At 39.9% G+C, this 22,453-nt stretch overlaps 2 protein-coding genes across 6 annotated transcripts in view; both read left to right on the top strand.

Annotated features, from left to right (window-relative positions):
* The first annotated feature begins 856 nt into the window (after positions 1-856).
* Positions 857-17,154, top strand: BPNT1 (3'(2'), 5'-bisphosphate nucleotidase 1). 4 transcript variants are annotated; one of them, XM_033099857.1, is made up of 11 exons: positions 857-1,022; positions 4,434-4,590; positions 4,688-4,815; positions 5,966-6,070; positions 6,753-6,860; positions 7,986-8,034; positions 9,365-9,456; positions 10,565-10,609; positions 13,220-13,417; positions 15,704-15,809; positions 16,759-17,154. In XM_033099857.1, exons 3-11 carry the CDS (start codon positions 4,696-4,698, stop codon positions 16,905-16,907), a joined length of 972 nt encoding a protein of 323 aa, XP_032955748.1. In that variant the 5' UTR covers positions 857-1,022; positions 4,434-4,590; positions 4,688-4,695; the 3' UTR covers positions 16,908-17,154. The 4 variants fall into 4 exon arrangements, with proteins under 4 accessions (XP_032955748.1, XP_032955747.1, XP_032955750.1 ...); XM_033099856.1 differs by lacking the exon at positions 4,434-4,590; XM_033099858.1 differs by lacking the exons at positions 857-1,022; positions 4,434-4,590 and adding an exon at positions 2,172-2,268.
* A 2,631-nt stretch (positions 17,155-19,785) lies between these two features.
* The window catches only part of EPRS1 (glutamyl-prolyl-tRNA synthetase 1), a 48,637-nt gene continuing 45,969 nt past the window's right edge, over positions 19,786-22,453 (top strand). For both annotated transcript variants that reach the window (XM_033099596.1, XM_033099595.1), the window contains exons 1-2: positions 19,786-19,947; positions 21,971-22,055. In XM_033099596.1, the coding sequence (XP_032955487.1) occupies positions 19,902-19,947; positions 21,971-22,055 (131 nt within the window). In that variant the 5' untranslated portion in view covers positions 19,786-19,901. The remainder of the gene's footprint in view (positions 19,948-21,970; positions 22,056-22,453) is intronic.

Here is a 22,453-nt window from a genome sequence, read left to right as displayed (position 1 = left end):
GAAACACAATAAAATGAGGTATACCTGTAATGGATTTGGTTTTCTAAGCAATTGGAGAATTTGTGTTTAAGTGGAGGAGTTTAAGCAATTTACATTTACTGTCATGGTATGTTTACTATCAACTTTGACATCTTACTGTACGTTATTTTTTATATATTCTAATCAGTGCCTTGCTTTTTAATACTGAAAAAAGAATCGTTGGCTATTCGCTCTGCTCTTCTTATCGCATACCTGGCTCCCACACGCACCCAATACAAAGAAGGTACAGGTGTGCTCCTCAAATATATGGTGAATGCCTAAATGAATAAAAAAGACAATTTTTTTGTTTTTGCTTGTTTTTACTTTTGGCAGCGCAATAAGAATCGTAAACATGTCTTCTGTGCTTCAAAAAGGAAAAAAAAAGCCATCAATATGGTACCCTTGACCAGGAAGAGAGGCAATCTCATTATCTATCTGCAGGCAAATGCAAAGGGTCACAGAGCCATTTTAGAAAATGATGACTGCTATAAAAATTTAAAAAAAAAAAAAAAAGGTAAGCCCTAGTAACAATTCTGCATAAAGTTGCTTTGTTGTTTGGAGGGGCGCTGGAGGTGTCGTGGTTAGGGTGAGCTGCCGCCCGCCGCAGCAGGGCGATATCATTAACCCAAAGAACATTGTAAGTGAGTGACCTGTGTGTACAACGCGGGCTAGAAGACCAGGGCAAGCAGAAGGAACCTTGAGGAGGTAGACGCACCTCCCGCTTTGACTTCAAGCAACTTGCGCCAGCGTTAGCGCTTGAACAAAACACGGAGAAGTGGAGTTTTCGGCGGATCGGGAGTCCACGCCGGGTCGCAGCGGCCCGGCGCCTGCGCCGCATTTTCCGCATGCGTAGTCGCTGAGATAGGGTTGTCCGGCGTCCACAGATGTCCTATTGACTAGAAGAAAGCGGTGCTGGACGCAACGAGGGACCTGTTGCTTCATAGCGCTTTCTGGGGGTTATCCCTGAAGTGTCTTTCGCCTGACTTTGTTCCAGGCTTGTCACCGTAAGTCTCTCCCCTGCGGTCAGGGCAAGGGCAGACCGAGGCAGGCCCGAGGCGTTCATGGGTCCCCTAACTCCACCCCTTTGCACAGATATGCAGAGAGTCAGGCATTTATGGTAAAAAAAAAAAAAAAATTTAACGTGACTCTGGTTGCCTCTCCAGATATATATTCCTATTTCGGGCCTAGATTCGGGAGGGTCAGCATTTTAACTGTGTGTCTGTGCTTTTATTTTCGTGCGCCGGGGACTGTTTGTGGCTATACTTTGTAGACACAACAACGCAAACCTAGGCAGTGGGTTGGTGAGAGCACCCAGATTTAGAGACTGTCTTAGGCCGGAAATTAAATTTCGTTAAAATAGCAGACATTTTTCCCATCGCCTTTCCTACACGGTGGTAGACTTGCTTGATTTATTTACGTTTCCCCGAAAATGTACATAAGTGTATGTTTTACTTTTGCAACATATGTGTGTACATTTTAACTTTCAGTAAGATTTTCATAACCTCTCTAAGAGGTGTCACCACTTTACAGCCTGGCTAACAATGCTCAGGAGAATGTACCCTCACACTCGAGCCAACATTGGGCTAAGTTTCTTATCTGTGCCAGTCTTAAAAATGGACAATCATTTCCCATCGTTTTAGTTTGAATTTCTTTCATAATTAGTGAAGTTGAGCGTTTCATGTATTTAACAGCCATTGCTTTTCTTTTTCTAGGAATTACCTGTTCGTGTCCCTTGCTCATTTTTCTATTTTTCATCTTTTACATATTGATATATAAAAGCCCTTTTTGTAACAACAATGAGCTCATTTGTAAATCATGTTGGTGATCACATTACATCCTCAGGGTCAAAATAATGTTGCAAAAGCAATAGGAAGTTTTTTGCCCTTAACACTGCCCTTCTATTGCTTTTGCAACATTATTTTGATGCTGAGGATGTAATGTGATAACCAATATGATTTCTAGAGTAAGGCACAGAGAATTTAAGTGGCTTTCCCAAGATCACACAGGATTTGAACACAGGCAGTTGGCTCCAATGCCTGTGCTTTTAATCACTATGCTGTTTTTTGAGTTAGCTTCACAAAGCCATGCTCACAACAGAAAGACATGGTCACAGAGGTAGTGTTTTAGGACCCAGAGGTGTAAAACTGGTAGAGAAGAAGTACAGTGAGTGTAAGTTGAACTGCTGTAGGAAGTGATCAATTTGCACGTAGCTTTTTGGCCTTGCTCTGGATCCACTTGTACCATCAACAGGTAATTCTCATTTGGGGTCTGGGAAGGGGCACAATTAAAAAGACTAATAGGGACCTCTTTTACAGATTTTGCATTTTGATAATGTGATTAGCTACATTTTCTTTATACAGAGACCCAAAAATATTCATTGGTTTAAAAATATGTAAGAAAAATATTAGGGCTTGAGGGTATATTAGGGCATAATATTTCATTACTAATTCAGTTTGGATCAATGACGTACTTCAGAAAAAATGGTAGAAACCTTTTCCTGTTCTCCAACTAAAATTGATTTGCAGATCTATTTACAAATCATTGTTGTGCTTTGCACCAAACGTAATTTTTTACATGCACTTAAAACTGATGTTAGCTTTAAAAGGTGGTTTATAAGTATAGTATACATTTTATAAAGAATGTAATAGAAGGACAACGCCCAAAAGTTTTTCTTGTAAGAAAATACTGTGGACTTGGCAACTGTAAAGGGAAGTGGTTTAGTGATATACGGAGCCTGGTAAGGCTGTAATGATTGCTCAACTGGCACAAAGGTAAATGATATCTGTCAACAATTAGAACAACTGTGAGAGAAACTGATCTGCCTTTCACAAATCATCTTATATAAGATGGGGACTGAATGTACATACCAACACATTAAAATATCTTCAGTGGTTAAGACATCTGGGTAGTATAGATGAGTTGCCTGAAGACTGCCTTTTCCAGTACTGAATAAATCATACTGCTGGTCATAGATATAAGGGAATAGACGTAAGGTCAACAAAGTGTTTGCTACATTATTTCTCCTGTTTCTATTTGAGGTGTTCCTGAATTATGAATCCTCATAACCAGTTTTTCCACATGTAACACTTAGTATACCAAGAAAATAAGTATAGCCTGATTATGATGTTATAAGATAAAGAGAATTCGAATTCGTTGAAACCCACTTTATTTCCATCTTAATTCCAGACTGCTGTTGGTTACAATATAGTATTCATGACCTCACATCAGTTTCAATTCTGTCTTCATTCTGAAGCGTTTCAAACACGTCACTCATTTATTGTCTCATTTATGTTCATAGTCCTTGTGAACAGAATGTGGATGATAGAAAAAAGATGTAAAGAGGGTCAAAGGCGCATCAAGTCAAATACGCAGAAATTAGTGGCAGAAGGATGACTATGACTGAATTGAGGTTTACAATGTCCTTTATATTCTGCGTTGTGCTCCCTTATTGCATGGAAATCACGTTGACTTGATTTGATTAGAGGGGGGGAAAGTTTTTGTCGTAGGTTAGTTCCCCATAAATACCCTGAGACAGAGATAAAGTCCAAGAGGTTCATTGGGGAGTGTTCCTGGGATCACTTGTGGGAGGGAAGGGAAAGGGGTAGGATGGAGGGTGGTGGGGGGAGAAGTCGGGCCATGAAGCAGTCGCAGCTAAGGCCTCAACTGACCGCCCTGGGCATCCAGAAGCTCCAGAAGCTCGGATGGCCCATCAGTTGAGGCAGCAGCCCAGTCGGAGTGGGGAGTGGCCTTTCCATCCATTGGTTGACCAGTTTTAGGTTAAGTGGCTCTTCTCAGCGGATACGATTGATTCCCAAAGAACGGTGGCAGCTAAAGGCCATCCATTGGCAACACTTAGCAACTGAGAAATGTCTAGAAGGGAATCTAGTTGGTGTCTCCCAGCAGCAGAACAGTCACTAAAACTGCAGGGTTTGAATGTGTATTTTTAAAGATGAATATACTTCATCCTAAAGGCCGTTTTCTCCATATTTTTTCACTGGGGCCAGGAACTACTCTGACACTCACTACTTTTCTACATGATTGGTCTTCACTCCAATTAGTTATGTTGTTTGTTCTCTTTATTTGGCTACTGATGAAGATGGTAATAATCAGCAGATTAAATGTTATTTAATCTCTAAAGGAATATTCATTAATTTTTCAGAAACTAATGGTGACCACATGCATTCCCTCCCGTTTTTAATTCCTCCACACATACACCCACACGTATTATGCTATTCATACGTCTCTTGGCACTTACCGGCTTTATTTATAGACTTTAGGTTTCCATATTTTACCCTCAACCCCCCAAAATATTAGCTCTTTGTGGCAGATGTTATATATTTTTAGCCCCTGGAACACTTTCCGCAGTCTTTGCGTGTTATACATCTCATACTTAAAGATTTTTCACTTGCTTGTAGGCCTGGACCAGTTTCCCTTATGCTTCAAAATGTCCCGTCTGCAGAGAGAAAGAATACTAGAGAATTGAGAGAGCTAATGCTGAAATGGAGTTCTTTACAAGTCCCTTTTAGTAAACATTTATTGAAGAATCCACAGAGTTAATTGGGGCAGTCCCAAGTAAGCACTCATGAAGTAAATGTGTTGAATTGAATTCAAGTAACTGAAACGAGTACTTGGCTTTGAAAGTAACAATGTTCTGTCAATCTCCTTTTAGGGCTCGTCATGGCTTCCAGTCACACTGTGTTGATGCGGTTGGTAGCCTCAGCATACTCCATTGCTCAGAAGGCAGGAACCATAGTCAGACGTGTTATTGCTGAAGGAGACCTGGGTATTGTGGAGAAGGTACTAATAACATCTCATCTCATCTCATTAATACCAACTTCATTGTTGTTCCTTAATGTTTAGCTCGAGGATATAATAATCTGCATAGACTTTAACAGTTGAAATAATCATTGGCTCCCTTGAATAGATTGCAGAATGCCAGGAGAAAGAGCAGGAAATACTTATCCTAGAGAAGAAAAGAGCTGGGGTACCTTTCTTCATATAGTTAAATGGCTGTCAGTGTATCTTTTTTTCGCTAGAACACTGGTATCTAAATTTGATTGATATATAAGTCATCTTCACATTGAACAATTATTTTGAGACGTTTCATTCAACAGATATTTATAGAGCACTTACTGTGTGCCAGACATAATTCTTTAGGGAATAAAACAAGGATCTCTGCCTTTGTGGCACTACCTTCTAGCAGAATAGTACTTTGCATTGAGATAACCAGCAAACTTCAGTGTGGCATGAAAGAGTTGACTTTCATGATCACTGCTTAGTTTATTGCAAAGCATTGTAAAAATTCTACTATTTAAGATAATCTGCAAACATCAATTGCAGCATGTCGTAATCCTCTTAGAGCAAACTGACCAAGGAGGTGGGTGGCTGTCAATTGGAAGAGTTTCCACTGTCTTTCACTAGCACCACTACCTGACATATGGATTGAAAGTGTGATAGGTGAGCTATAAAGTATTACTGCTGTTCATTTCATATTTTAGAATTATTTTTTTCTATACACCAGTCAATCATCCTGAGGACCTTTTGAATTATATTAGAATTAGGATTAGTGAGTAGAAATTATAGAAGAGTCCATATAAGGAATATTTCGAATAACTGAACTTCTAGTTTTTAGCTTTGACTGCCTTGAAAAGTAATGAATTTCCTCTCTTAATCTGTCTAAGCAAAAGATTTATCTAGAGATCTTATGAAAGGAATTTCTGAACCGGGGGAGAAAATGTTTAATGATTTCAAAGCTCCTTTCCAAATTCTAACCACTGTAATTCCCATGAGAATAACCAAGCCAAGAAACCCGTTGACTTATTCGATGTTAAGTTCCGTGAATCTAAAAACAGGCAGTGTAATTTAAATGATGTAGACACTCATGCCTTAGAAATCAGGACAACTTATTTCATTTCAGTTCTGCTAAAATTTGCATTCTTTGTTGCAGACCTGTCCAACAGACCTGCAGACCAAAGCTGACCGACTGGCACAAATGAGCATATGCTCTTCACTGGCACGGAAATTCCCCAAACTGACAATTATAGGGGAAGAGGTAAGACGCGTCAGGGATATAATATTCTTTCTATGGCCTGTTTAGCATATGGATTTATAATTGCCATTTTAATGACTTATATACCACTATTATGATTTCAAGCATTACATCTAGTACTTTAACACAGAAATAATTATGATATTCCTTGGACTTGAAGGAAATGTCTGATTATGAACTATTTTGGTCCATGGCTAGGTCAGATGTCTCAGTTCTTGACCATTGAAGATATGGTTACTTTTAATAATATTCAGCATACAAACTATAAGATGGGCCATGTTCTAGAACTTTGGAATAAAATGGGTTTTGCTCTTTTTTTTTTTTTTTTTTAATTAAGCGTACTTGCTTACTTATCCAAAGACTGTAACACTGTGAAAGTGAAGGAAGTGATATCTCATGTAATTGAGAGAGTAGAAGTATCCGATGTCAGGGCCCCTTATTTAAAAAAGCTTTATAGTACTTAAAACTTCCTTTCTTTTTAAATACTCTTCAGGTTAATGAAGTTGGGACCTTTGTAATCAACTGTGATGAGCCCTATATGGTCATTTTTGCAGTTTTATTGGATTTGCTTTAAAGCTTTAAACATAGTGGTAGAACTGTGAAACCTGTGATGCTGCATTGCTGAGATGAGGGGTACTTTGTAAACTTGAAACAGCTTCCGTAACCCTCATGTTCTCTGCTTTAGGATTTGCCTGCTGAGGAAGTGGATCAAGAGCTGATTGAAGATGGTCAGTGGGAAGAAATACTGAAGCAGCCATGCCCGTCACAGTACAGTACTATTAAGGAGGAAGATGTATGATCCCCGTTATTACTTGTCTGTTGATCTTTGGTTTTTGCTGCAGTAAAGGCAACAAAATTTGCCTGTAATGATGAAAAGTTGGTAGTTGTAAAACAGGGGAAACCAGGAACTTGAAATCCTTCAGAGCCAACATAGAGTATCAGGCAACCATGTGGGATGTGTGCTTGCTAGTTGAGAGTTCAGTTTCTCATGCTATTGGTTTCTTCCCCGCTCTAAAACTATCATTAAAAATGCTTTCAGGGAGAACATCTAACGTGTTATTGAGTACATTTGGTAGTAAAACAGTTCATTGGTAATTGGGGCTGGAAGGAGACGACACAGATCACTACCTTCTATTTTTGGGATGCCACAAAAATCAACGTGCTCCTTTTTTATAGTTGCTTATATTAAATCTGTGACTTCAGATAACTATCATCCTTCTTTAGTTTTCTAATTTTAATTTATTTAACACACATTCATTAAAGACTTACTATGAGTAAGGCACTTTGCTCTGTGGTACGGAAGATATAAAGAAAATGAGACGTGGTGTCTTCCATCAGAAATAGGCCCTCTCTCAAAAATTCACATCAAGCATTATCATTCTCCTGGTTAAATGCCGCGTATCCTGAATCACGTTAAAAGTCCTAAGTAGAAGGGATTTCTTTTTTTTTAAGTCTACTGTCGATGTTATAAACCATTTAATTTTCTTTGCCATGTATATACAGTGACCTTAAGTTCATTAGACTGTCATTTTTTAAAAAATAAGCATTTATATATAAAAATGAGTAGCAACCACATTTTGTTCAAAACAGTTTGGTGCCACGTTCCAGTTTTCCCTGTACTACTATCTAGAGCTCTCTGTGTTCATGGCATTGTGTTTAGTGTTCAGGTGACAATAAGCTTTTATCATTTAAGCATTTCATATGTAAAATTCTTAAATAAGGCTTTTCTCTAATTGGACTTTTTCCATTATTACAAAACAATAGGTGTTTTTTTTTTTTACTGTTACAAAACTGATGACATTGGTTTAAGCCATCCATAATATAATGTCAAAAGTGAAAAAAAGGGTAGTTTTAGTTAATCTATTTAAACTTATGTTTTCTATTTTGTGTGCTTAATTTGGATATTTTCTTTTTTTAGCTTGTGGTCTGGGTGGATCCTCTGGACGGTACCAAGGAATATACTGAAGGTCGGTATCTCTTTTGGATTTGTATCTGACAGCACTAGGACTAGAATATGTTTGGTTGTAAACATTTACTATTTCACATGTTGTATGAAAGGTCAGAGTCGTATTTTATGTCTGTGCCCTAAAGCTGTGTTTGTGCCCATCCTAGCTAGCTGTTGTTATACATCAGTAATTGTCAAGACAGGGAGAAAATTCATGTCCTTCAAATATGACCCCACAGCCCCACAATTCTAATGTCCCTCAGGTGAGAACAGCTGACATTAAACCAGTGTTGCCAAAGTGACTTTCCTGAACCCCCCAGCGTTATTGGGGTAGAAAACCATTGAAAAGCGCAGCTGTGCTGCTCTTGTTCTGCCCCACGCACGATCTCCTCGTCTGTGAACCGCTTTCTCACTTCACAGTCTCACCTTTAAATGTGGGTTTCAAAACAGTACAGTCTTTCTCCTTTCTAAAATTATTTGAGAAGATGAGAAAAATTAGAAAGCAGCAAATTCAAATAAAACTGGCAACATTAAAGTAAGAGAGACCAGGCTGAGACCCAGAGTTTTAGGTTTTAAGAGTGTTGCATAAATTTAGAGTTTTATTTCTGAAATAAAGATCTATATAGGTTTACTTATGTTGGTTCCTAGCTTCATAGCTTGAAAAAAGAAAATTCCTCATAACTACTCGAAAAAACTCTCTCTGTCCTTGGATGAGACATATCTGTGAGTTACCCACGCTGAGCGTGTGTGTGATGTGTATGTATGTGCGCTGAAAACATCTTTACTCCCCTGAGAAATAGGGAAACTCTAGCCAGCTGTAGCGTGTGTCTGAGCACCAACACAGCACCCCCACCTGCAGAGATTTGGATTCACTAGCTCTGGAAGGAGCCTGAGAATCGGTATTGTAAAAATAACACCAGTGAATTCTAATACTGTTTGGTAGTCTATAGACCCCACTTTGCAAAACCTTACTTTAGAGGTTTGAAATGCAAGTTTAGAGCATAATCCTGCAATAGCGAGAGATCCAGCAGGCAGGCATGAGGTGGACGGTGGCTGAGAGGGCACAGAGGAATCTAATGTCTGTGGAGTTATGGCTGGTTTACTTGACTACATTCCAAATTGTATCAATGAGACCCTGTGCATCAAATCAGTTAAGTACCGTAGACCCTACTTCTGTCTCTGGCCAGCTCTCTCTCATAATTTGTGCATTTTACCAGAAGTAGGATTGATCATGGATGAATCATTGCAAATCCCTTACCTTTACTGCAAAAATAACTTGGAGCAATTGATGTGCTGATGAGGAGTCATAACATGAGAAAGTTGTATAATTGATATTCATTTCTTCTTTATAGGTCTTCTTGACAACGTAACAGTTCTTATTGGAATTGCTTACGAAGGGAAAGCCATAGCAGGAGTTATTAACCAGCCATACTACAACTACCAGGTATTGCTATAATGGACACAAAAATATTTTATTAGGTGAATAATTATAGTGTTGTATGATTCCCGTTATTAGCGAATCCAGTGATTTGTAGTTTGGTTGCACACGCAGTCATCTTTTCAAAATACAGATTCTCAGGTTACACTCCAGACCTACTGAATCAGAACCTCCGGGGGCGTTGATACTAGGAATGAATAGTATGCGTGGGTATGTGTGCACAGACACCCTGTTTATTGCATATGTTTTTTATGGATGCCTTATGATTCCAATGCAAAAGTTTGGAAATTAGTGATACGGTTCTTGGATTAGGTTGGTCACTGAGACACCTGATTTACAGGTGGTTCTTGAAGCACACAGAAGAAATGAACCATTTCAGCCAAGAACGATGCTAGCCATGTTGTTTTCCAGGTAATACTACAGAGTGCCTAAATGGTAGTCAGCATTGATAGCAGAACTAAGTATGCTCTTGCATTCTTTTCTCTTATTTTTCTCTCTAATCTACTTTCACTTTCTGTTACAATCTCAAGAAATTGTCTTCCTTAGAAGCAAGAGGTTAATGTAATTCCAAAGCAGGAATATATCATTAAAGCACATTGAATGTTAAAGGAAATTGAGATCAAATACTTATGGTATTTACATTAGTGTGACCTTGACAGACGTTCAGAGAAACAAATACCCAGAGTAGGGACTATTACTTCTGAATTTCCATTTGTATTAATAGCAGGATTACTCTGTACATTTAAGATGAATGTGTTTTATTCCACCATTTGATTGAGTATAAACTTGTATTTATAATCGTGCTTCTTAGGATTACTTAGCAAAAATAGTTTTGCAGTATTGGGAAAGTGTCTTATGTTGAATTGTTCAAGGGTCCATTAATTCTTTTAACATGTTTACTCTTTATACATTAGTATGTACAGATACAACTTTGTGGTTATTATGTAAACTTTAAAGTACGTTAATACTGTTACTTAAAAGAGAAGCATTTCATTCATAGATAACATTGTAATACTTGGCACCTTTCATTAAGAAAAAGATCTGAGTGCTTAGAAGTTGTTAACATTTCCATCACTTTTTTTCTAAGATTAGAAAAACTATTCATTTTCCACAGAACAATGGAAAGCAGAAGTTAAGGGAACACAGGAATGAAGCAAAGGTGAGAAAACTAGCTGGGGTTTTGCCTCTACTAGTAGGAAGAAAAGAGGTAGGCAACTTGTACCCCAGCTGGTCATTGTCCATGGCCACGTACCAGTTCATTTTGTCCTGTTCTGCTTTTCCCCATTGTTACCTGTCCCTTTACCACCTTCCCTCTTTACACTCTCGTTTTCCTCTCTCTTCCTTCTCTCTTGCTAATGCCTTAAAATTTAGTGCAAGAAACAGAAAATTGTTCAGCTCTCTTGGTAGTATACAAGGCTGTCTACTTAATTTTAAATAATCGTCATCCTTATAATAGCTAAAATTTATCAAAAGCTTACTGCATACTGCCAGACTCAAAGGATTCACATGCGTTATCTCATTTAATACTCACCTTCATCCTTTAAGGAAACCTTCCCCGTTTTAAAGAAAAGGAAACAGGCAAGCGACATACCCTGGGTCACCCCAGGGTTTGTCAGCGGCAGATCTGGGATTCAAACCCTGGTCCGAGCTCTTCCCCGTTACTTTAAATTGCTCTCTTGAGCCAGATAAAAGACTTTTAACAATTAAAACTCCATGATTGCTTCTAACAGATATTGCAGCTGGTAGGCACTTAAAGGAAATAGTATGGCTCAGTGCAAAGAAACCCAGTCTCTCTATATCAGAGCTTCTTAACCGTTATGGGACTTAACTCATCAGTAAGATGAGAATATTAGCCTTCTTTACCTCCAGAAAGTTGGTGTAGAGACTTTGATGGACAGGCAGTGAGAGAGACTGAGGGAGCCACTGCGTTTATGTCACCGGGGCGCCAGATTCCTTGGTCCCCTCCTCTTTGCCTCCACATTCACTTACAGAGGAAATATGACTTTTTAGGGACCCGAATACTCATGTCCACTATTTGGAATGCTTTCCTTTCTTTTTCAGAATAACTGGAGAGCTGAATTAATAAATAGGTTTCTTGAGTGTATGAAATTAATCTCGGCAATCAGCTGAAGCTTAATGAGCACCCAGAGCCACAGGGGAGCCCGTCTGTGCTTTTCAGACTCCAGCCTGTCCCGTAGTACAGAATCGAGGGAACAGAGGAAGCACATAAACATATATTGACCCCCCCCGCCAGAGCTTGTTGCCCTATTTGCAGGGAGTGCTATCAGCAGACACCCTTCAGCTGTCACCTCTTCAGGGACTGCCTCCCCTGTACAGAGCTGCTTCTCCCAGTGACACTCTTCTTCCCAAGACTGTGACTTCTTCCCATTGCCAGTGCCTGATTACTGCAGGGGTACAAAGGCCTGGCATTTCTTCGCATTTGGTACAGCCTTGTGGAGCCATGCTAGCTCCACAGCTCCCCCTAGGGTCACTATGTTAGTAAAATGACAATGATAATGCAGTCCTAGCATCTGAAGCTATTGTTAGGTCTGCATTGCAGCTCGATTTCTCCCTCTGTCCACTCATGCTGCCATCCCTCCCTTGCACGGGTGTTGATCCCAAGGACATTCCTTAATAAACACCCTGTCTATCTCAGAGTCTGCTTCCCAAGGAATCCAACCTGCCACATAAGCTAGTTTCACTATAACAACCCCCAGGGTACTGCTATTAGGACAAAGAAGATGATGTGTTTGAAAGCGTTTTGACAATAAACTGAGGCAGTGTAGTTTAATGAGGAGGGATATTGGCCTTGAATACACCTGAGCCTACGTTTGGTTATGATTTTCGAGTCCGTGGTCAGGTGACATAAAGATTCCAATCTCATTTTTCTCATCTGTAAAATAAGGATGGTAATACCTACTTCCTGGGGTTGTTTTAGAGATTAAATGAGATGATACATGTAAAGCTCTTAGTATGATGCCTGGTACATGTTAAATATCCAGCAAAATATACCTGCACAGTGGAAAGTTTGTCCGACCTCGTGTCTGTATGTCCACAATGTATGTTATGTTACACAATTGTACTTTGATACTTTGTGTTAATCATTTTATGCATCAGTTTTACTTTCAATGAAATACAGTTTACGTTCTTCTGTATGAAGTGTACAGTTAGAACAATGTGGTTGCAAAGTCTTTGAGTTCTGCAAAGGAAAATAACAGATTCTAAAGTTGCGTTATCATTGTCATTTTACTATCATGATTGCCAGTAAAATCTTTGACCTTGACCCCCATTATCCATGGCGACTCTTCAGTACCAGCCTATTCAGTTGCTCCGTCTCGATAGTAGCAAAATGCATTATCACCGTTACTATTCCCAAAATAACATGATCCTTATTGTTTCTTGGATATTGAAAAGTAGTAATCAATCCACAGTGTATCATTTCCTGGAGACTTCTGTACCTTTGGCGAAAAGCTATTTCAAATACAATAATGAGATTATTTGATGATTCAGAGAGCAGTAGGAATCATACGATGTTTCCTTTCTTGAGGACTCCAGGGAATGACCAAAAGTTCCCTTCAGTACCTTGGAAAGCAACCAAAGAAACAATGAGAATAGTCAGTTGATCCTCTGGGGAAAATCTGTGTGTCAATGATATTGTTTTCGTACTTGATACATGTTTTAGTTTGTAAAAATGATGCTGCTAATGTAACTATCCTGTTGATGGCTACCATAATTACAAGCTTTGCTATTGTTTTCCCCTTTTCCATAGGCAGGACCAGATGCTGTGCTGGGAAGGACAATCTGGGGAGTTTTAGGTTTAGGTGCCTTTGGGTTTCAGCTGAAAGAAGTGCCTGCTGGGAAACACATTATCACGACAACCCGATCCCATAGCAACCAGCTGGTTACTGACTGCGTTACCGCCATGAATCCTGATGATGTGTTGCGAGTGGGAGGGGCAGGAAATAAGGTACGGAGCGCGTCTGCCATCCACTCTGAAAAGCACCTGAATCCTTGAAAGACATACTGAGCTTTTAAGATGTGTGAAATGAGAGTTTGGGAGAAATTACCGTTAAAGATGGTAATTTGCCATTCAAGGCACATTTCAGCAGCATTTGAATTTTTCAAAAATGTCAGGGTTCAAGTCTTTTTTATCTAAGAGAATTCAGTTGTTAAGATAAGACCCCCGCGTCTTGCCAGCCCTTATTTTCTCAAGGACCCTCTTGGATGACTTCCTAGACCTTTCTTCTAGAGACTCAGAAGATGGGCTTGCCCACCTCCTCCTGGATGCTCCCCCCGCTCCTTCATCTAGGCTGCCAGCCTAGATGTGAAATGGAGCACAGTGTGAACTCCATCCCTAGCCCTGATCGCTTCTCATGTGATTGCCCCCTCGATAGCATCATGATGACATCTCAAATTCAACATGTCCGGTTTCAGCACATCCTCTTTCTACCTTCCCCCAGATGTGTTCCTCCCCCTAGTTCCTATCTGGTTAATGGCACCACCATTTTCCCCAGTGTTCCAGCCAGACACGTAAAAGTCATCCTGGATTTTTTCTTTCCTTACATCCTATCAATCGGGTCTTCCCTATGGATCTTCTTTCCTAATTCTTTCCTAATGTCTCCTCTCATCCATCTCAGCCACCAGTGCTCTAGTTGACGCCTCACCCAGACTTTACAGTACCTTCCAAAGTGGTCTCCCTGTTTCACCTAAGTCTTCACAAGGCCCCGAGAACAATTAAAAATGCAAAACTTACCATATGTCACTCCCCTTCCCCCAATCCTTGGATGTTTCCCCTTTACAATAATTTAAAATCTAAGACCATGAGAATGGAATGAAACTTCCTCTATATCCTGATGCCTCAGCACCCCCAAGCCTCACCTCCTGCCATCCCCCAGCGCATAACCTAGGCCCTGCTGATACCGAGCTGCATCTAGTTCCTGATACACGTGCATTTTACACTTGTGTGGCTGGCAGCAGGAAGGCAAATAATAAATATTCATTGGACTGAATGGAATTCATTTCTCCTCCTACTGGAAGCAATAATTAACTATTTTCAGATTTTTCTGAAAGCGTTTACTGATAAGAGGATGAGAAATGTGAGTTTCAAAGTAACAGTATTTTGAAAAAAATCTGAAACATTTCAAAGTGAAAATATACTCATTCCAGTATTCACTGGAATATGATTTCTCTTTGCCCCTACTTTTGTAACCACAAAACGCCATTACCTGTTGTATTCCCAAGGGGCACCATTCTCCTTAGGAACAAAGGCCCCATCTTACACAACACCCCCCACCTCTTCTCCTGTGAAAAGACCATAGTGGGCAGTTATTAACTTTTACATCAAGGACCTCTTTGAGAATCCAGTGGAGGCTGCAGCCCCTCTTCCCTCAAAAAATACACTGGCAGAGTTCTTGGCATGTAATAAGATTTGACAAATACTTGTTAAATGAAAGAAAAACCTTTTACTTAAAAGCCTGGTTTAATTATCTGAAGGTGTTCTTAAATAGCACTGAAAGGAATAATTGGTTACGTTGTATTCACTGAGATTTTCCTCATTCTCCCAGTCTGGTCTCTTCATCTGAATATTTGAAGTCTGAATTTTATAGTACTAATCATTTGACAGTATAACTAAAAGAAGTCAAGGGACTGACAGCAAATCATTATTTTGAGTCATGCAATTTTCATCAGTGACCTCAGTTTTATAAGAGTATTACAGGAATTGTTAAGGTGACTCCTTAAATATGTGTATTTTGGTAGCGGAAATAGCAATAGATATGATTCTGCTGACTTATGAAATTACTCGTTAGACTAGTCAGGTCACACATCTGTTAGGACTTATTACAATTTATACATTATTGCAGTAGTTGGTATTTTTCTATGCTGTACATAATAATGGTCAATTGTTTACAAGATTGAAAAACTTCAACTTTTCTACAATATAGTTTTTACAGTAAGAAGGAAAAACATTTAACAAAAAAACTTTATTTTATCAAACTTGGAATATGGAGACTGTTCAGTTATGCTCTTTGTAGCTTACTGACCACTTTTCCTCTCAGATGACTATATTATTAGGTATGTATTTTATGTCTCTTCATAATACTTTCATCATTTAAACCTGCTAAAGGCTTTAACCCAAATGGCTCCACTTGGGTTAAAGGAACTGAAATATACTTGATAGAAATGAGCAATTTTTTCTTACTTGTACCTCATTCATTTCATGGTTGAGGGATAATTATTATGTTTAACCTTATAGATTATTCAGTTGATTGAAGGCAAAGCCTCTGCTTATGTATTTGCAAGTCCTGGATGTAAGAAGTGGGATACCTGTGCTCCAGAAGTTATTTTACATGCTGTGGGAGGTTAGTCCATTTTATTTTGCGGAATTACAGTTTTTATATCATTCTTATATTATGCTAAGACATAATATTTCAGTAATATTACTTTACCTAGAGTCTTAGGGTAGTTAGAGATTATCCAGTCCAACCCCCACATTTCATAGGGGAGAAAATAGATTTTCAACCAATTCATTTTTCTTTAGTTATAATTTCTCTTTTGGACCTTGAACTGCATATAGTTAATTTAATCAAGCCTTTTAAAATTTACAGCTTTAATTTTAGATTGTTTCTTGAAAAGCAAAATATGCGTTATGATCTCAGTTTCTTTTAAGTGAATATTGGTAAACATCTCAGTTCTAGTGCTAAAGGTAAGCGTTAGCATTTTTTAAGTCTGACTGAAAATATGTTACAACTATATACATACTAAGATGATTTTTCAATTTCAAATAGACATCAGGTCACATCTAGTCTTAAACACTTGATTTTTTTATTCTATCATTTCTCCTAGTATATTATTATATCAATATCTCATTAACATATTACATGACAAGGAAGTTAAATTCATCATGATACATTCTCATTAGAATGTTAAAAGAAACTATAACGTAATACAGATGTATTTTATGAACATAAACTGTTCAATGTTAAAGAGTAGAATAAAAAAATCACTTTTGAAAATGGGGATAGTGGTGATGGAATATAACCAACAGGAAAAGTAATCAACTCAGGAAAAGAGAAATTAGTTGGTACTGAGAAATATTAACCGAAAATGCTAAATGAAATTATTTTAATGAAAATCAGTCAAAATTGTTCTGTAGTCTTAAATTTCAAGTGAATTCACACTGAACCATTATCTTCCTTATTTTATCCAGAATTAATTGGGAAGCATAGGGAAGCAAGAGGCATTTAAAAGTAACTAGACACAGAACGATCCAATCAGCCACTGATGTTGTATTGATGTTTTTTTCTGTAGGCAAGTTAACCGACATTCATGGAAATGCCCTGCAGTATAACAAGGAAGTGAAGCACATGAACTCTGCAGGCGTCCTGGCCACCCTGAGGAATTATGACTACTATGCAAGTCGAGTTCCCGAATCTGTTAAAAATGCTCTTGTTCCTTAGAGGGACATCTCATTTACTTGGCTAGGAGAAGGACTTGGTTCTCAAATTAATAGATTTTAAAACGAATCGGAGGGAATTAAGAGCTCCACCTTTACTCTGTTCAGTGTTGATCAACGATTTATATTTAATTACTTAGGAGGAGAAACTAGGATTTTAAAATTCCTTGATTAAATGATCAACCAGACCAATTTTGACATCTGGAGAATTTGTAAAGTCTGTCACATTTCTTTTCCTCCTTTTATTTGGAGAAAGGTTTTGTTCCAACCGACTATCCTGGTCAACTGTTAATCAACATTCCTATTGTATAAACCAGATTTCTTTAGGGCACAGAAGCACAAATTGTTACCTGAATCTCATTCTTGTTTTTCACAGTAATGTTAAAAGTTTTCCAGTTATAAATACACGAAAATGTCATTATGTATGTTGATAAAACAGATTTATGAGAAAAGCTTCTTTAAATTATTTGATTCTAGCTGGTATCTGTCCAGTCTTTTAAATAAAGTTCTCTGTTATTGGATTAAGCCAAGTGGTTTGATCATTGAAGGTTAGAACTCACTAGGTAAGATAATACAATATAATCTTGCACAGTTTCTGTAATCTAGCCTGACATCCTCTTTGTGGCTTTGACACCTTTGGCCACTCCCACTTGCAACTCTCTTCTCCTGGTTTTCCTCTTTCCTTTTCCAGCCACTCCTACCCAGTCTTCTTTCTTGGTCTTTATCTCCCGTCCTTTAAATGTCAATATTTGTTATGTTCTAGGTGAGCTTTTTCATTAGATGATCTAATCCACATGTATGGCTTCATTTGGGCCTTTTGCCCCTAATTTCAAAATCTTATCTAATTTAGAACTCTTAAAGTCTAGATTTCTATGCTCAAAAGCCTACTAAATTCAGAGAAGTGTCGGTGTCTATTAGTAAGTTTGAAGAGCAGGTATAATTTTGGTTTATTTAAAACAGGTCATAAACAGAGTATTTCAAATTTAGATGATACAGTATTGAAATATTCCTTTCTCGTGAAGTTGAAGATTTTGTCCAAAGGGAATTTTAATGGCCAAAGTGGGTTTACATGTGTTGGTGGAGAGAGAGAGAGAGACATGCTAGTTAATTATTAAATTCTTAGTGATGACTATGAGATTGGAAAGGAAAATAAAGAGAATCTGTTATTTCTAGCAATCAATTTACTGGAACAACTCTGAACTTTTCCCAATAGGAGTGACAGGCTAATAGCATCTAAGGGGAAGAGACTCTGCCAAAGGAGAGGATGCCCTTGGTCTTACTGTGCTTAGTGAAATTCTCAACAATGAAAATTTTCATAAATTGGTAATGATGTTGGAACAATTTCCATGCCAGGGCCTTCCTCCGTCATCTCCACACAGGGCTTGTGTAGGATTTCAGACGCCATGATACCGATGCTCTTGGGCATACCCAAGAAGTTGGCGTCCTGTTGACTGAAGGCGTCCACCATCCAGTGGCTCCCGGCATGGCCTTGAAGTCATGGGTCTCTTCCACTTGGAACTTAGGTTCAAAGCACAAATCCACATTCTGTGAGCTTACAAGGCTATTCATTTCTCAATGGTGAGTTTATCTTCAAGCTTCTACAGACCATTTATTTCATTCGGCAGCAACAAAATACATGCTTAGAATAGCGTAGTCAATCATGCTTAGATCAGTAAAATCATGCTTGCCTTTGCTTATGGTGTATTTTTCAAAGTAAATTTTATATCACTCCCCCCCGCCCCTGCAGCCATCAATCTTTCTGTGGCCTTTTCCTGGTACTAATTATGATAGAGTAGGAAGGACTCCCAGTTGGTGCTAGGCACTGTAGGGAATCCAAAGATGTCTTAAGATAAGGTTTTTCAGCAAACAAGAATGTTCAGAGCTAGCAGGGTACGCAGAAATCAATTTCAACAAAGGGAGGTCGAGAGGCAGTTTGGTGTGCATAGAATCACCTGGAGAACTTCATAAAATGAGATGATTGATCTCATCCCTAGAGATGGTGATAGGAAGAAGGGAGGGGTTCGGGGGAGAAGTCCTGTTCTGATGCAGGTGTCTTACCTACTCTGGAGGCTGGCTATACGTATACAGACGCAGCTGTCTTTAGTGGTGGGTTGGGACAGGTAGGTAACTTCTCTACAGCTGCATTAAGCACTCAAGTCCCATATTTAATCTAAGTAGCACTCTCCAGTAAAAACGGGTGTCTTTGGGGGTTAAGAGAAAGTCTTGGACCCCTAGAGCTCTAATAGCGGCCCTGGATGGAGTATGCCTGCAGCCCTGGCGCGCGCACACGTGTGTACACACACACACGTCACGAGGATGTAGGCGAAGAAAACAGATGACCCTGTGAAACGCATGCTCACGCAGTCCAGGCAAACAAAACCAAGAAATTGGCGCAGCGGCTTTAGTAATAAGGCCTTTTATCAATCCTTTTCTCTAAACCCTTATTTTCAAGTACGAAAAGAACTCTTGAAAACACATCTTTTGGGGGGGAGGGGAAAAAGGAAACACGAGAAGAGCTTCCCGCATCCTCAGTGGACCCAGGGCAGCCGGCTTGCTGTGTGTACTGCCGGGCCTTTTTCTGTGTTTACAGGACAGTGGCCTCCGACAACACACACCGCCTTCTGGGTGTTTGGGCTCGTGCTTCTTGTGAACGCCCGTCGCACTGTAGAAACTGTCGCTTTCCTCGCTCTACGAAATACTGTAAGTCTCATCCGCTTCGGCGTCTTAGCCAGGGCGACGTGGAAAGCCACGGAGGCCCTCGGGTCCCTAGATGAGCAGGGGTCACGGTCCAAGGCCGCGGAACCCGCGACGCACGCAAACGGCGCGCCGCGATGACGCACGTGGTGTGCGCGGGACGCGGCGGCCGCCGCGCAGGGGCGGGGCGAAGGCTGCGGCAGCGTCTGGCGCGTACACGTTGCAGCTCCTCGCTGTCGGCGGCTCCGGGGTGGTTCGGCGGCCTGGCAGGCGCACTGACTCGTAGGCCCGCAGACCCGTGGCGATGGCGACGCTCTGTCTGACCGTGAATTCGGGAGACCCTCCGCTGGGTAAGGGCGGCGGCCGCCGACCTGTGCGGGTGGCGTCAGCCTGGGAGGGTGCGGGCCGGGAGGTCGCCGCGCCCCGGCTTTGCGCAGTGGCGACCACGGTCTGGGAGACGGGGCCTGCCCCTCTCCCCCGACCTGGACACGGTGTAGTTTCGCGCCCCTCGCCTTGCGTTCCCTGGCCGGGGGACCTCAACCGAAGACACTTTTCTCGGACGCGGAGGGAGGCGCGGTGTGAGCCGCGACAGCAGGGCGACACGAGGTTCAGCTGGACCTTGTCTCGCAGGGATGCCACCCAGCCAACCCCCGTGTGCCTTTTGGAAATGGTTTCTTCCCCTGAAGACCCGCTCGTTGAAAATAACATTTTAAAACTTAAAATCCCATTCACTTCGCTTCTCCTCTTTTAGCATCTCCCCCTTACGCCTTTTATCGTGCGTCCCTCCCTCCTTTTAGAAAAGATCCTCATTCGACTGGACTGACTTTTCTTTACATTTCATTGGGTTCAGAGCACACAAGGCAGACCATCGCAGTAGCTTTTAGAATTTCAGCTGAGGTTGCATTTGTGTGTAATTGAAAGTGGCAGGGTGATTGCTGGAACACCCAAACACTGCGGGCTGGGGAGTTTGCGTCACTGCCACCCTCTGGATGTAGTAAGTCAGACGAAACGTCGGACCTGTCACCTTCCGGATACATCTGAAGTTCGATTTGGAATTGCATTTTCAGCGTGGACAGGGTGGTTGTGGATGGATAGCTTAGGATTTCTGCTTTATTCCCTTGGGAAAGTTTCACAAAAAATTATTGATCTCGTTTTGTTAATGCGTACGTATGTATAACATAGTCATACAAATACTTGTGAAATGTTCAGGAAGCCCAGATCTTTAGATACAATTGGCCACAGAGAGCTGACGAATTACGCATTACATTTTCAGTGTTGGTGTTCTGAGTGCAGTGAGACAAAAACCACAATTTAATAGCCACTTTGAACGTTTTAAAAATGCTAGTGTTAAGGGGGATCAAATATATGGTGATGGAAGGAGAACTGACTCTGGGTGGTGAACACACAATGGGATTTACAGATGATGTAATATAGAATTGTACACCTGAAATCTATGTAATTTTACTAACAGTTGTCACCCCAATAAATTAAAAAAAAATGCTAGTGTTTTAGCACGTTGGTTCCAGTAATTATGGGCTAACCTCACACAAATGTATAAATTCGAAAATAAATGGGTTTGATTCTTGGGCTGCAAAGCACTAGATAGTGTGATGTCATAGTTAAGAGCAAAGACATTTGGTTCTTGGAGATCTTTTTCCAATCCTGGCTGCCACTTACTAGTTGTGGAACCTTGGCAAGTCTCTTTGTTTGGCCCCTCATTCAGTTTCCTCGTTTAAGAAAGGAGGAATAATACCTTCCATAGGATGAGTGCCAGAATTAGGGACAAAGAATTAATGAATCAATTTATGTGTTGAGAGGCAGGTTACACCATGTTTTAGATTTTGAAATTTGGACCGCCTTAGACCTGGAATCAAATCCTGACTGCCACGTCCAGAACCAGACAAGGACTTTGGGCTAGTTATTTAACTCTTCCGAGCCTTAGTTTCCTCTTCCGTAAAATGGACATAAAGGTGCCTACCTCATAAGATTAGTACAAAGATTAAACAGCATAATGACTGTAAAGCATTTAGCACACTGCCTACCACGTAGCAATCACTCAGATGCTATTAACAGTAGCTTTTATACAAGTCACTGTTCTAATTTCTTCTTGTCTCCTGAGGGAGGAGAAGATTAATTTCAGAGTCCCTTACCAAAAGCTGAGCATTTTCAAAAGTAATGGGACTGTGCCTGATTTGGTATTTCTCCAAGACCAAAAGTCTATCTATAGTACTTTCTGTTTGAAGACTACTGGGGGAAGTTTACTCTTTGCTGGATTTAATATTGGCTTGTTGAGTCATCCTCACTGCTTTATGATTTAAGTTTTAAATACTACTTTGTTTATAAAGAGAAATCTTTTTACCTTACTATTTTTAGGCGCTTTGCTGGCAGTAGAACACATGAAAGACAACGTCAGCATTTCTGTTGAAGAAGGGAAAGAGAATATTCTTCGTGTGTCTGAGTAAGTTCTTTTCTGTCTTTGTTTTCAGTACTGAACAGCATTTTTACAATTCAGGATTAAACATCGTATGTCTTATTTAACTTGCTCATTGGTAGATTGTCCCTATAAAAAAATACTCTTTGCTTCATTCTGGAGGAACTATATCCAGAGACTTACATTTCTCAGCAAGCTATCTGGTTCCACTTGTAATCTGTTTAAAAGAAACTAGAAATGCACAGAAAGATTTATACATAAGGATTTTTAATTCCATTATCATTCTGGTGGAAAATAACGAATATTTAAAATCAATAGTAATAGGAAAGAAGTAAATTTGGTAAGAATTATTTTATTGCTATTGTCTCTTCTCCTTAGTCTCTTTTTCTTTAATAGTTTTGTGTCTTGTAAAAGAATAATTTTTA

Source organism: Rhinolophus ferrumequinum, chromosome 27 (assembly GCF_004115265.2).
Source record: "Rhinolophus ferrumequinum isolate MPI-CBG mRhiFer1 chromosome 27, mRhiFer1_v1.p, whole genome shotgun sequence".
Classification (NCBI taxonomy): Eukaryota; Metazoa; Chordata; class Mammalia; order Chiroptera; family Rhinolophidae; genus Rhinolophus; species Rhinolophus ferrumequinum.
This window is presented reverse-complemented; position numbering and strand designations above follow the sequence as displayed.

Coding starts and splice junctions, on each gene's coding strand:
- BPNT1 (XM_033099856.1), top strand. CDS start 4,696: ATGGCTTCCAGTCACACTGTGTTGATGCGGTTGGTAGCCTCAGCATAC. Junction 10,610..13,219: donor AACACAGGAATGAAGCAAAG/GTGAGAAAACTA, acceptor CCTTTTCCATAG/GCAGGACCAGATGCTGTGCT. Junction 15,810..16,758: donor TATTTTACATGCTGTGGGAG/GTTAGTCCATTT, acceptor TTTTTTCTGTAG/GCAAGTTAACCGACATTCAT.